Source organism: Echinops telfairi, unplaced genomic scaffold (genome assembly GCF_000313985.2).
Source record: "Echinops telfairi isolate 266 unplaced genomic scaffold, ASM31398v2 ScPeMD7_7424;HRSCAF=8462, whole genome shotgun sequence".
NCBI lineage: Eukaryota > Metazoa > Chordata > Mammalia > Afrosoricida > Tenrecidae > Echinops > Echinops telfairi.
The window spans coordinates 27,073,426-27,087,486 of NW_022111324.1; the positions used below are offsets into that span (position 1 = coordinate 27,073,426).

General features: G+C 36.3%; 1 protein-coding gene across 7 annotated transcripts in view; it reads right to left on the reverse strand.

Moving 5' to 3' along the window:
* EDEM3 (ER degradation enhancing alpha-mannosidase like protein 3) overlaps positions 1–14,061 on the reverse strand; it is an 85,372-nt gene that overhangs the window by 31,130 nt on the left and 40,181 nt on the right. For all 7 annotated transcript variants that reach the window (XM_004706675.2, XM_045297969.1, XM_045297968.1 and 4 more), the window contains exons 8-13: positions 12,019–12,124; positions 6,304–6,401; positions 4,377–4,502; positions 4,103–4,186; positions 2,205–2,288; positions 1,351–1,475 (exon numbers count right to left, since the gene is read on the reverse strand). In XM_004706675.2, coding sequence (XP_004706732.1) covers positions 1,351–1,475; positions 2,205–2,288; positions 4,103–4,186; positions 4,377–4,502; positions 6,304–6,401; positions 12,019–12,124 — 623 coding nt within the window. The remainder of the gene's footprint in view (positions 1–1,350; positions 1,476–2,204; positions 2,289–4,102; positions 4,187–4,376; positions 4,503–6,303; positions 6,402–12,018; positions 12,125–14,061) is intronic.

Below are 14,061 nucleotides of genomic sequence, written 5' to 3' on the forward strand. Positions count from 1 at the left end.
TTCTTGCTGTTAGTCGTGTGCCTGCTTCCAAAAGCACTCCATTTCTCCTCAGCAGTGGCCAGGGAGACTACTGCAGTTGTACCTGACACTCTGGGTGAGGGCTCAGACACAAGCTTGGGGTGAAGAGGCTGTGCTCCTCGTGTCCGACTGCCTCTTTTCTTTTTAGTGCTGACTACCCCCCAAGACTTAGGGTCCACCTTGCAGAAGCCTCACCTGACCCTCACTTAAGGTTTAGCCTCATATGAAACTCAACTTGTGCTTTATGCCTCCATAGCATGTTGAACGGCAGTAACATAATGTTTAAAAGTCTGTTTGTCTGTGATTTCAACTAGAGATAGGGCAGATCTTCATATCTTTGGTCCTCAAAATCTAGTACAACTTTTGACACATAAATAGCCCAAGTAAATAATTGGGGAATGAAAATCTGCTAACCAAATGAAGGGACAATCGTTAGTGCTCATTCAGAAATTTGTTTATTCTACCCATTCATAACTAACCTACTCCCTCTCCCCTGCTGCTCCATATACCAATCCTCCCTTATTCCAGGGTGCCCTGGTGTTAGTCTCAACAGTTAAATTAAGGAGAAAATGATCTCTGAATATCTAACTGGAATATTACTCTCATGAAGGCCCAGGACTCCTAGTGCTGCTGTGGCTTGGGCACTGGCTCAAATTCACCAGCCTCTCCTTGGAAAACAGATGAGACTGTATGCTTCTATAAAGGTTAAACGTTTCAGAAACACAACATAGGGTTCCTATGACCTGGAATTGACTTGATAGCAGTGGGCTATGATCATGACTATAATAGAATTCTTATAGCTTGTATTTCAGGATATCTACTTATGTCCAGTGTCCAGTGAAACAAACTGCCAATGGTCTTCTTAAACCCTCTCAATCCACAACAAAAGAGGAATATGCACATGAACTATAATATTGCTTTTAATTCATATTTAATTAACTAACTATAATCCCTAGCTGAACATAAAACAAGAACTCAGATTATTCATTATCGGGGTAATTTCCATCATCTTACACAGTATAAAGAAATTACGAACAGAGGAAATGCAATCCAAGTCCTAATACCAAGGTTCCGATATTTACAATAATTCATTTGTTTACTTAAATATCAGTTGACCATCCACTATATGCCAGAAACCAGAATCAGACCTCAAAACATTTCAAGTAGTTTAAAATATTCCAGTCAAGAGAGAGAGAAAACGTACAATAAGCTAAAGTCTGCTTCCTCAAATACTCTTTGAGATAGCATCACGTTTATAAGAATGCTACCCAGTAGTTGTACCTTGTGCTTAATATTTACCCTGAGGAAAAAGGACCTAAGGAATTGCTTTACCTGTCCTCATGACTTCCTGTACGAACATCCTTCATGGCAGCGAATCCACAAGGCACTCTAGCATATTTGTTTAAATTTTCAATAAGTGTTTTTCCTACTTCAAGGTAGTAAGGATCCCCGGTAGCCTATTAAAAAGAAGAAAATATATAACGCACACATATACACACAGTTTATATATTGCTATCTCCCTGTGTCGCAAATAGTCATTGAGTATCCCTACTAGGTCAGGCACTGGATCAGGCACTAGAACTCATGTTACACAGATCCTAGGTCTGAAAATAAGCCATGAATAAGAGCGTTCCTTAAAGGAACAATGGAAAGCTGTCCAACTGTATATTTTAAGCTTTGAATTCTGGGTTCCCAGACGTATTACTGCCCCCTTTTCAGAAAAAAATTAGTTAGCATCTCCTGCCCAATAATGAAAAACGTTTGAACTACAGCCCATGAGGCAAGCTACAGAATAAGTATTTGCTTTTGCAGCACCCTCCGTCCTGTCCTTCAGGGTTCCAGCTGGCCCCAGGGGGCAGAACCACACACTCTGGGAAACACTGCTTTAGATTAAATGTCTAATTCCCAGAAAGGCTGCCTGAATGATGGAAGACAAAGGACGCACTTTAGAAAGAAGCTCTGGAATATAGCATTTCTCTTTAATGAAGTGCAAAAACCCTATTATTATGAAAAGGCAAAAAACTGAAGAAAGCAGTTCTTGCAACTTTTAATAATCTTGAAGACCATGATACATGCAACTAGAAACTACTGAATGAGAACTTTGAAAGTCCAATTGCTAAAAGTAAAATGGTGAGATATCTAACAGAATATGAGTTAAATAACAAAACAGAAGTAAACGGTCTTACTTTATATAAGAAGTAGGTGCTTTCTGCAAACTCAGGCCTTAAAGGGTGTTGAGCCCAGTGTACCCTGAAATCTATTGTAAATGCCTAAACAAAGTAACACACAAATTAGGTGCAAGACATGATTTTTTTAAGTTAGATCATAAACAGGTAGCAGTAATTAAAATATCTATCATGACACAATTTTTTACAAAACATTAATTATCTTGCTTAATAACACAATTCAGTTTTGCAGGGTCTGTTTTTTTTTAACCAATGAAATAGAATTACTTTTTAAAAATAATCATTTTGGCTTTTAGAAAGCTCAGAAAAAACCTATGAGGCAGTAATGCTACTACATAGATTCTATGTTTTATATAATGATTTCTTCCTTTTTCTCTTTTATTAATTTCCTAGTGCGCATATTTCTATTTTAGCATGTTTTCTTTCATAATCATCCCAAATCCTCTATGAATGGAGACCAGGCATACTTTTAAAAATAAATAAATATGTAAAGGGAGTCTTACATAAATGTCAGAGTCAAATTTTGACTTAATAAAAAATGAAGATAAAAAGAAACAAAAACCTTGACGAGAGTCAAATAAAACATCATTTGTTATTTAGTTGAAACCTCAATTTATTTGTATGGACATGAATTTCCTATAACTTACAGTCCTATTCACTGTAAGGTTAATAACATTATATTTTCCAAAACAAACATTTTAGGAAGTTGCATAGAATGCTCTGCTATTTCACAGTGGGCAATAAACAAGAAGTGATAGAACAAGGTCATACACAAAATTGGAAAATACTGATGGTATATTTCTGGGAAGCCACGAAAGCATGCTATTAAAATTCTTGCCATATAAAATTACCAAGAATATTTACTGCCAACATAATGTAAAAACTAGAAAGAGCAACCTGCAATTGGAATGAGCAAGAGCTGGCATCGTCCAAAATTCCAGGTAGCACATGTGATTACCAAGAGTACATTCCACATACATCATTTTCATAAACGAAATTTTAGAAAATAAAAAAAGGGGTAAGAACTTCCAAGATGGTGGATACAATTAGGAAAAGTTGAAAAAAAACTGGTCAGCAATGTGTTTTTCGGTTAAGTAAAATAAATGGAATGCCAGCCTTACCTTAAAGAATAAAGTAAAAAAAGTAGCTGCTGTTGGAATCTACTCTGAATCATGGCAACTCGAATGTGTCAGCATACAAGTGTGCTCCGGAGGGTTCCAATGGGTGATTCTGTTAAAGCTGATTGGCAGACCTTTCTTATGAGGTACTCTGGATGGACTTGAACTGCCGAACCTTCAGTTATCATTAATCATTTGCACATCCGAGGATCTCCTACCCTGATCTCCAAAACCAAACCAAACTCACTGCCACCAAGTTGATGGCCACTCATAGCAACCCGTAGGATACAACAGAACTGCTCCTGTGGGTTTCTAAGGCTGTCATCTTTACGGGAGTAGAAAGCCTCATCTTCCTCCTACAGAGTGGCTGGTGGTTTCAAACTGTTGACCTTGTGGTCTTTTAATATATGAAAATAAAGAAAAACATATATAGTGCTGTGTAAACCAAATAAATAAATAAACTAGGAAAACACAGGGTTGGAATATACTAGGTGGCAGTACTTTTTTGTTATTTTGTTTTTTTCTTGTGGTACAATAGCTAAGTGTTTGGCTACTAATTAAAAGGTTGGTGATTTAAACCAAATCAGCAGCCCCAAAGGAGGAAAGATGTGGTGATCTACTCAATTAAAGATTTCAGCGTAGGAAACTTTAAGGAGTAATTCTACTCTGTTCTGGAGGATCAAGCTGAGTCAGAATTGACTTCATGGCAACAACAAAAACGTCTATACCAGCAATTTATATGATATGTGTAAATGAGAATTTAGCAGAACATCTGCTTACCTCTGGTAGAAAATTATGTTTTTTAATCACTTGATATAACATTTCATGTGTTTCAATTGCAGGTCTAATATCTCCCTTTAAAACCTAGAAGTCAAAACCAACAAAATTACCTAATACAATATGAGTTGATTTTATCTATAATCATATAAAGAGAAAACCTATAATAACATAGTTTTGAGATGTGGCTGTTTTAGTGCTTCAATTTTAATGATCACAAATGTATTAAATATAGTCATTTTACTATAATACCAGTAGCAGAATTCTGTTTACTTACCTGTAAGCCTGGGAAAAAGGCAAGGAGAGCATCCATCCACGTCCGAGCGTTCAGCATTGGTTTGTGGATATGCACGTCAAGTAGTAGAGGAGGCTGGCTAATGTACCTCATTATGGCGTCATAGTGCTAAAAGATGACAATATGTGTGCACGAAAGTAGATGAGAAAAGAAGGATGATTCTCAACACATTGTACTACAGAGCATCACAAAGAAATTACCCCTAAATGTATACACAAATAAATTCAAATAATAAGTAAATATTAATTAACTACTTAACCACACAACTTAAATATTTAAATTCTTTTAGATGAGAATAGTTCTAAGATCTATAGACTCCCTTTACTCTTTAGCTCAGATGCAACACATCAGTCATTATATGTAATGTGAGACTTCCTGAGGGGAGAGCTGAGTATTCCTTGCCTGGGGTTCCTTGCTCATGGTTAGTGTGCCATGGCCAATGATGCTCCGATGAAGCGACCAGCTTCTATTTACAAAATTATCCTTGCTTTCTCTTATGTCTAGTTAATGTGTTCCTTTCTCAATGGATACAACAATCTGGAGGTCACCATCCCCTAAATTAGGTGTCTAGTCACTGTTGCTGGGATAAAGATGACGCTTTCTACTCCCATGAAGAGGCAGTTCTCTGTCTTATGGGGGTCACTGTGAGTTGGAATTGACTAGAGGGCAGTGAGTTTCGTTTCTGAATTTACTGTTGTCACTCTTATGGTTGGCTGTGTTTTTTCATCTTCTTGGAAGTTCTTTCACTCCTTTTCTTGTTTCCTTCTCTAGATATTTCTCAGCTTGAGAACAGAGATTGGGGGAAAAAAAAAAAAGAACAGAGGCCAAGCTGTGGGAATAATGAATGGTACAAGCCACCAACAATAGCATCTGTCCCCATTTACCTCCAAAAACTCTTGTTAGAATCTAATAATCAACATATGCAATAGTATATCCTCCAAATGATGACAAAGATATTTTACTAGTTTTTTTTAAAAAAATCAACGTATTTGTTTTTTCATGATCACTGAGTGTTTGCTATAGTTAGAAACTGTTGTATTCATTTCATACCTACTAGCTCATTTAATGCTCTGAATAATCCCATAAATAATACTAATATTCCTATTTTGCAAGTTGAAGAACAGACACAAGTAGTATAAGTTTCATGCCCCAAATCACAAAGCTAGTAGATGGTAAAATAAGGATGTAAACCCAGGCTGGAAGACTCTCAATCTTTAAATGCTATATAGACCGCCCTCACTGATACAATATGGGCCAAGTGTTAAGTGAATAAAAGAAATGGTAAATTATTATTAAAAGAAGAGTTATTTAGCTGATGACTTTTTTATACATATTAATTTCAATTTGCCTCATCATAAAAATAGGCAATCCAACGTGGTTCAATTATCTTCCTTCTCTACCAAGAAACATGCTATTAGTTCTGATCAGACTTCAGACTTATGGACCAGGTTTTAAAATGAATACTCGCTAGTTTCTCCCAGGCTCCAAGGCCCTGCGTACTTGGTGTGATCATGTACCATGCAAACTACCAAGAAGATTTCAATAGGAATTTAAATTTAAAAGAAAAAGTTAACTAATAACATATTCTACTAAGTAGTCTTCCTTGTACAATGGAAGATTCTGTAAAACTTAAATCCGTATATTTCATCACTTATTGGCAGAAAAGAAAATTTTGTAATAAAAACTGAATATAAAATGACTTAATATGCTAATCATAAACTAATTTTTGGAGTGTCTGAAGCTATCACTCTGTCCATGCCTAACATCATTAGAGAATGCTGACAGAAAATCACTACAAATTTAAAGTCAAATCATTTTTTAAAATGTCACTCAGGTCACTGAACTTCTATCAAAATCTATATTCTGATTGAATTGATTGTAAAACTAATGCAAAATTGGATCAACTTACTGTATTAAATCTTTCCAGAAAACTGTCATCCCCAAGCAAGACATAGGCTTTCAACAGATATTCATAATAAGAATCAATTCCTGCTCCAACTCCACTATCTATGGAAAATACATATAAAGGTGATTGTTAACAACTCATACAAATTCTTCATGAGGGCACTTATACACTAAGAATGGAAAATTAGTCTAAACATAATGTTGTCTATTAAAAGTAAAAATGACATATTTATAAAAACATTCACCTTATTACATGAGTATTTGCTAATAATAGTTTGTGTTAAATAAAAGAAAACTTATTGTGAAAAAAAACTCATATAAATCAATGAAAGTCTCGAGTATTAAGTATCAAGAATATCAGAAAACATTAAGAATGTTTCCTAAACCAAATACTCCAATAAAAAGTGAACAAAAGACAGTAACACCCATATAAAAGATCAGAAATTATATTGTCCAATGAATATGAAAAAGTCTTCAACATCATTAGGATGAAGAAAATGCAAATCAATGGACCATGAGATATCATTTATACACCTGTTTGATTGGCAAAAAAATTTGAAGTCTGACTGAAAAATATTGAGAGAACGTAGATCCATAGGTTCTATTGCTTGTGACATTAAGTGGTACAAAGACTTTAGAAAAACAGTTCGACGTTATTTCCCAAAGCTAACCTTAACCTATGATCAAAATTCCATGCCAAGGTATGTCATCAAGTGAAAGCTCTATACATTTGCAACAGAAGAGTGAAGAGCTCTGCTACTCACTACAGCAAACTCCTAGAACAAGCTTGCTGTTATGAGGTGCCATCGAGTTGGTTCTTATGTGCAACAGAACAAAACACAGGGTCCGGCACCAGCCACTTACTTGTTGTCTTATTGGAACCTATCATTCCAGCCCCAGTGTCAATCCATCTTATCGAAGGTCTTCCTCTTTTTTTTTGCTCCTCTACTTTACCAAGCAGGATGCCCATTGACTGGTCTCTCCTGATAACATGGCCAAATTGTGTAAGACGAAGTCCACCCATCCTTGCTTCTAAGGAACATTCAGTCGATATTTCTTCCATGACAGATTTGTTTATTCTTTTGGTACATTCAATCTTCGTTACTGGCACCATAATTCAAATGCATTGATTCTTCTTTGGTCTTCCTTATTCAATGCCCAATTTTCAACTACATATGAGACAATTGAAAATAAGATGACGTGGGTCAATCTCTTCTTAGTCCTCAAAGTTTCAACACTTTACACTGGTTTTATGAAGCACATTTACCCAATGCAATGTGACATTTGATCTGTTTACAGCTGCTCCCATGGCATTCATTGACAGTTTCAATCTTTTCTCCATTTATCATGATATTATCTATGGGTCCAGTTGTGAAGATTTTTGTTTGCTTTACACTGAGTTGTAATCTCTAAGGATGGCTGTGATACTTCCTCTTCATCAAGAAGTGATGAAGTAATCAAGCCCTCCTCACTTTCAGCAAGCAAAATGATGCTGTATGTTAATAAACCTCCTCCAACCTGATGCCACATTTTTCTTCATATAGCACAGCTTCTCTGATTAAATCTGCTCAGCATCCAGTCTGAATAAGTATGTTGAAAGTTATAACCCTGACATCTTTCTTGATTTTAAACCATGCAGTATTCCCTTGTTCTGTTCACACAACTGCCTCTTGATCCATATAAACAACGTACAGTGGAATATTCTGGAATTCCTACTCTTCTGAAGGCTCTCCAGTTTAATGCCTTGGCATAGTCAATAAAACACAAGTAAACATCTTTCCGGTATTCTCCACTTTGAGCCAAGATCCATCTGACATTAGCAATTATGTCCCTTGTTCCATGTCCTCTTCTGAATCCAGCTTGAACTTCCAGCAGCCCCGTCAATGTATTTCTGCAACTGTTGAATGATATTCAGCACAATTTTGCTTGCATGTGATATCAATGATATTGTTCTAATACAGATCCCTTTCGGTCAGTTAGCTGTCTTCCACATTTCTTGATATAGATGTGTGGGTGCTTCCAGTGCTTCACCAGCTTGTTGAAACATTTCAACTGGTATTTCATCAATTCATGGAGCCTCGTCTTTAGCTAATGCTTTCAGTGCATTAAACTCCTTCCTTTAGTAAGTAACATTGGTTCTTGATCATATGCTACCTCTTGACATGGATGGGTCCACTGGTTCTTTTTGGTGTAGTGACTCTGTAGTCTTTCCATCTTCTTTTGCTGCTTACTACATAGTTCAATATTTTGCGACAGAATCTTTCAATATTGCAACCCAAGGTTTAATTTTTTTCTTCCCTTTTTTCAGTTTGATATGCTGAGTATGTATTTGATTTTTGATTTTTAACTCTAGGTCTGTACACATTTCATAAAAATACTTGGTATTCTCTGGTTCCCCTTTGAAATTTCCTGTTTTGCACTTTTACTTAATTTCTTCCATTTGCATTAGCTACTCTATGATTAAGAGCAAGTTTCAGCGTCTCTTCTGACGTCCACTTTGATCTTCTCTTTCTTCCTTGTCTTTTTCATGTCCTTTTGCTTTCCTCACCTATGATGTTCTTGAGGTCACCCCATAGTTCAATAGATCTTCTGTCATTAATGTTCAATTTATCAAATCTGTTCTTAAGGTGTTCTCAATATTCAGGTGGGACATAGACAGGTCATATTTTAGATCTCATTGACTTGCTTTAATTTTCTTCAGTTTCAACGTGAATTGATATATGAGCCCCTGATGGTCTGTTCCACAGATGTTAGCTGCTGAGACTGAACTTCTCCATCACCTCTTTCCACAGATGTATTCAGTTGGATTTCTGTGTATTCCATCTGGAGAAGTCCACATATACAGTCGTCTTTTGTGTTGTTTTAAAAGTTGGGAAAAAAGGTTTCGTATATACTCAAGTATAAGCTGAGTTTTTCAGGACATTTTTAATGCAGTTTTTTGGTAAAATGTGGTGCCTCGGCTGATAGTTGGGTCGGTTTACACTTAAGTATATACAGTATTTGTGATAAGAGAATTGTCTTAAAAAATTCTATCATGCAATCTCCAGCTTTGCTTCTATCACCAAAGCTGTATTTTCCAACTACTGTTGATTCCTTTTTGTGCCCAACATCCAAGCCACAACAATTGGACAAACTGACAGAACAGTGGTGGTGCAGAAGTTGGAAACAAAGAAATGCCCTACATACCCCTACACTGCCGTTTATTTAGCCTTAGATCCCCCAAAATAAGGAACCACAACTTCATGCTTAGCACATGTGAACCTCAACAACGTAATAGTAAAACCAGTCTCAAAAGGTTATATAGGATATGATATCCTTTTATAAAGCTAAGAGTGGTTCTGTACATTGAATACATATTAAAAAGACAGCAAGGTAACTGATTTACATAGAAAAAGAATGACAGCATGTCAAGTGGGGAGAGGTTAGGGGTAGGACTACAGAGGTGAGAAGTTGAAGGTCACAATATATTGCCAAGTCGCCGCTTTTTCATAGACGTGCATTTGTTGGTGTTATGGAGTGCACAGAGAGCCTTGGTGGCGTAGCGAGTTATGCACTGGGCTGCCAACCAAGAGTGCAGTCGGCAGTTTGAAGCCACCAGCAGCCCTGAGGGGCAGAGATACGGCCGCCTGCTCCCAGAAAGATGTACAGCTTCAGAAGCTCAAAGGGCAGTTCTACTCTGTCCTGTAGGACGGGAACTGACTTGACCCAGCGAGTTTTAAGTTACGGAGTTCCTAGGTGGAGCAAATGGCTACCACACTCAGGTGCAAGGTGAAAGCTGGAAGCGGAGTCCACAAGAGGACCTGGCTATTTCTTAGAGACCTTAGCCATTGCAGCCTCTAATTATACTTGAAGGTGTTTATGAAAGTGCTTGCTTCAATTTCATTACACTTTCACTGGCAAAGTGTTCCCATTACAAATGAACAAAAGCAAAAATAAAACAGTACTCTTATTATTTTTTCACTCTTCAATGAACTTTTTGAAGTTCATTGTAGCTTTTAGCTCTCCTTACGTAATCAATTATAAATATATTCAACTATTACCCATCACTGCATTTCAGGAGAAATATTATAGCTACTATCATAACCAGTAAGATGTAGGTACTATTATTATCTCTGCTGCACAGATAAGGATAAAGAGGTACACAGAGGTTCAGTAACTTGCTTCAAATCACAATGCTAATAGGCGGCAGAACTGAGATCTGAACTCCAGCATTATGGTCCCAAAGTCTATGTACTTAGCTACTATATTGTATTTCTGGAGTTAGGGGTAGGGGAACCAGAATGTAAGGTTTAGAGATAACACTATTATATGCACATTCCCACTTAACTAGACATCTTGATGTGAGGCACTCTGGTATACTATTCTCAAAGTGTTTCATCCATATCCTGCAGGCCACCACTAATGGTGCACCCATTAAAGAATGGGATAGAATGTTAAATCATCTAGATTAAGTGTGTTATTATTTGGCACTAAGGAAGCAAATCTGGCTTAATTTTATACTATCGCAAAGTTTATTTAAACAAATGAAAACCCATTATTTCACAACAGTTTTGATAATGTAAAGGCTTATTTATTTTTCTTTTGTTTCCTTTTGGTTTTTTCTGCCTTTGTTCATTTTTTTAATAAATTATTTCATTGGGTGCTCTTACACCTCTTATAACAATCCAGACATCAATTGTATCAAGCACATTTGTACATATGTTGCCATCATCCTTTTCAAAATACTTTTTTTCTACATGAGCCCTTGGTATCAGCTCTTTTTTCCTTCCATCTCCCATACTCCCAACCTCATGAACCCTTGATAAATATAAATTATTATTTTCATATCTTACACTGTTCACTATCTCTCTTCACCCACCTTTCTGTTGTTTGTCGGGGTGGGGGGGGCAGTTATATGCCGATCATTGCAATTGGTTCCCCCTTACCCTTACCCTCATGGTTTCACCACTCCCATTACTGTTCCTGAGGGGTTTATCTGTCCTGGAATCCATGCATCGAGAACTCTTACCTGTACCAGTGTACATGCCTCAGTCCACAGTCCAACCTGCCTTGTTCACATCGATATGATTGTTTGGGTTCTTCTGATGCCTGATTCTGTCAACACCCTGTGACCGCACAGACTGGTGTGCTTCTTCCATGCAGGCTTTCTTCCTTCCTTACTTTATGGTTGTTTGTTTAACTTCAAGCCTTTAAGACCCCAGATACTATTATCTTGTAATAGCCGGGCACATCTGCTTATGTACCCATTTTGCCTTCAGTGATCATGTGGGGAAGGTGAGCATCACAGAACGCCAGGTTATTAGAACAAAGTGTTCTTGCATTCAAGGAGTACTTGAGTAAGGCCTCAAGGTCTGCCTTCTACCTTAATACTTAACATATTAATATGTGTACATAGACCTATAGCTCTATCGTAGTATATTAATATATTTACATATATACATGCCTGTATTTAGACCTCTATAAATACCTTTTACCTCCTACTTCTTTCCTCTATTTCATTTTACTTTCCTCCTGTCCCACTATCATGTTCGACCTTCATTCGGCTCTCAGTAATTCTTCTCAGCTACACTGCACTTGATCAAACTCCACCACGCATTCTACACTCTCCCATCATTAATTTTAGATCTCTTGTTGTTCCCCTGTTCCTCAGTTTGTTAGCAGCCCCCTACCTTTCCCTTACCTCCTCCAAGGCTTAGTTTTGGAAGCACAATTTACATACCTTTTCTGACCCAGTCTCCAGTGTGAATATTGATAGTCACACCCACTAAGTTACTACTCCGTTGTCTTTTTTCCCAGAGAAAATCAAGAGCTTTCCTTGCATATTCCTATAATTAAAAAGAAAAGTATACTTGAAGAATTGTGAATGATCAACAATTACAAACACAAAGAAAACAAAACCAATGGCCCAATAAATATTTCAAGGATTAAGTAAAATTTCTAGACTAACCATTTATAATTTATGTTAATTTTTTGTTACAAAGCAAATCCTGGCTCTTTCAGTAAGGCAATCCTCGTTAAAATGAATGACTCTGAAAAAGAATGACTCACTACAGGACCAGCCTACTCATCTACCCTCATCCACACAGGCTCAAATGTGCACACAATGTATTATTAAATCACAGCAGTTGCGTATACCCTAAAAGGTGCTTCTTAAAATAACAACCTTAGATTTTACTATTCAGAAAATCAGCCCAGGACTTCTAATTCAGCATGTTGTCTTTAAAACACAGAAAGTTCAAAATCTATTTTATGCAAGTTTGTTAAGGAAGAGTTAGTAGTATATCAACTAGGTTTAATGAGCATTTATTTGATAACACCACACTTACAGCCTTATGATAAAATTTCCTTTTCTTTCTGTTTTCTGTTTTTCTCCTTTCATTTATTTCATTAGTCATTTATTCAAAATTAAATTAAAGCTAATTTTAGTCAAATGCTTGGTTTTGGATAAAAAGATGTTAAAGACTGGAAATAAAAGGCATACACTTCAGCAAGTGATTTCTAAGTTGACATTAATTTCTGCACATGAGCTTACACAGCATTGCAGAAGCACTTCTTTAAAAGGAAAAAAAAACATTCAATTTGTCACTTTGTAGATTTAAGAAAAGAGTTTAAAATAGTCATAATTCTTGACTCAATGTACTTATGCTGATTTTTAAAAGACAAAACCAGAGCAGATTGTAATTATTTAACTAAATGGCAGAATTTCAGGGCTAGAAAGTATCAACGATTTTTTAATATAGTTCTCCATTCTTACTTTTTGGAGCTCTGCTGGCACAATGGTTAAAGTGATTGTCTGCTAGCCAAACAGTTAGTAGTTTGAAGCTACCAGCCACTCTGCAGAGGAAGATGACATGGTCTGCTTCCATAGAGATTTTGAGTCTTGGAAAAAGAACAGTTCTACCCTGTCCTTTAGGTTGCTATGAGTCAGTGGTCAGATTTGGTCCAAAGACTGTAGCCGGCCAAGATTGTGTTAGATTGATGCTATGTCAATAGAATCACATTGCTTCTCGAACAATAAATTACTGTGCTGTTATTCAACAAGTAAAAATCATAATTTTTAAAGACTGACTCATTAGCATGAGGAAACTAATGAAAAGATCTCACATACCACAGTCCATTAGGAGAGGATAGGCATTAAAATCAGATATACATAGATTTCAATTCCACCTATTCACTCATTAGCTGTACAGGTCTCTTACAGCATCCCTTTCCTCATCTATAGATGTATTAATTCTCACAACATATGTACTTCAAACTAAAGTGTGGACAAAAATTCTAACTGTTTTCATGAAAGGAAAATATCCGTCAATAAATTATAAAATTAAATTTAAGTTTAAAGGATTAACCAATTAAGCCTGGCACACCTGTCCTTAAGACACTGAACTTGCAGACATCTACACAAATGTGCTTGTGAGCACGCATATATGGATCATTTGACTTGGTTTATTTATACTGTGCTCTAATATAGGTAATGTAATTATATTTTCCCTATTTCTGCTTGCCCATGTACGACACTTGAATTTTAAAAATTTCTCTAACCCATTCTCATGCTAAAGCATGTTAAAAATCTGAGACATAACTAGTCTACAACCAAATGGAAAATAGTAAGTCTTCTGAATAATTAATAACAGTTTTCTTAGGGTAGACCAACTTACAAATTAGACTCCCAGTGAAGGTTTAGTACCAAAAATTTACTGTATTTTAGAAAATTGATATAATTTTTTAGTAATGGAAAAGACCATCTAGAAGTCCAGCAAATACA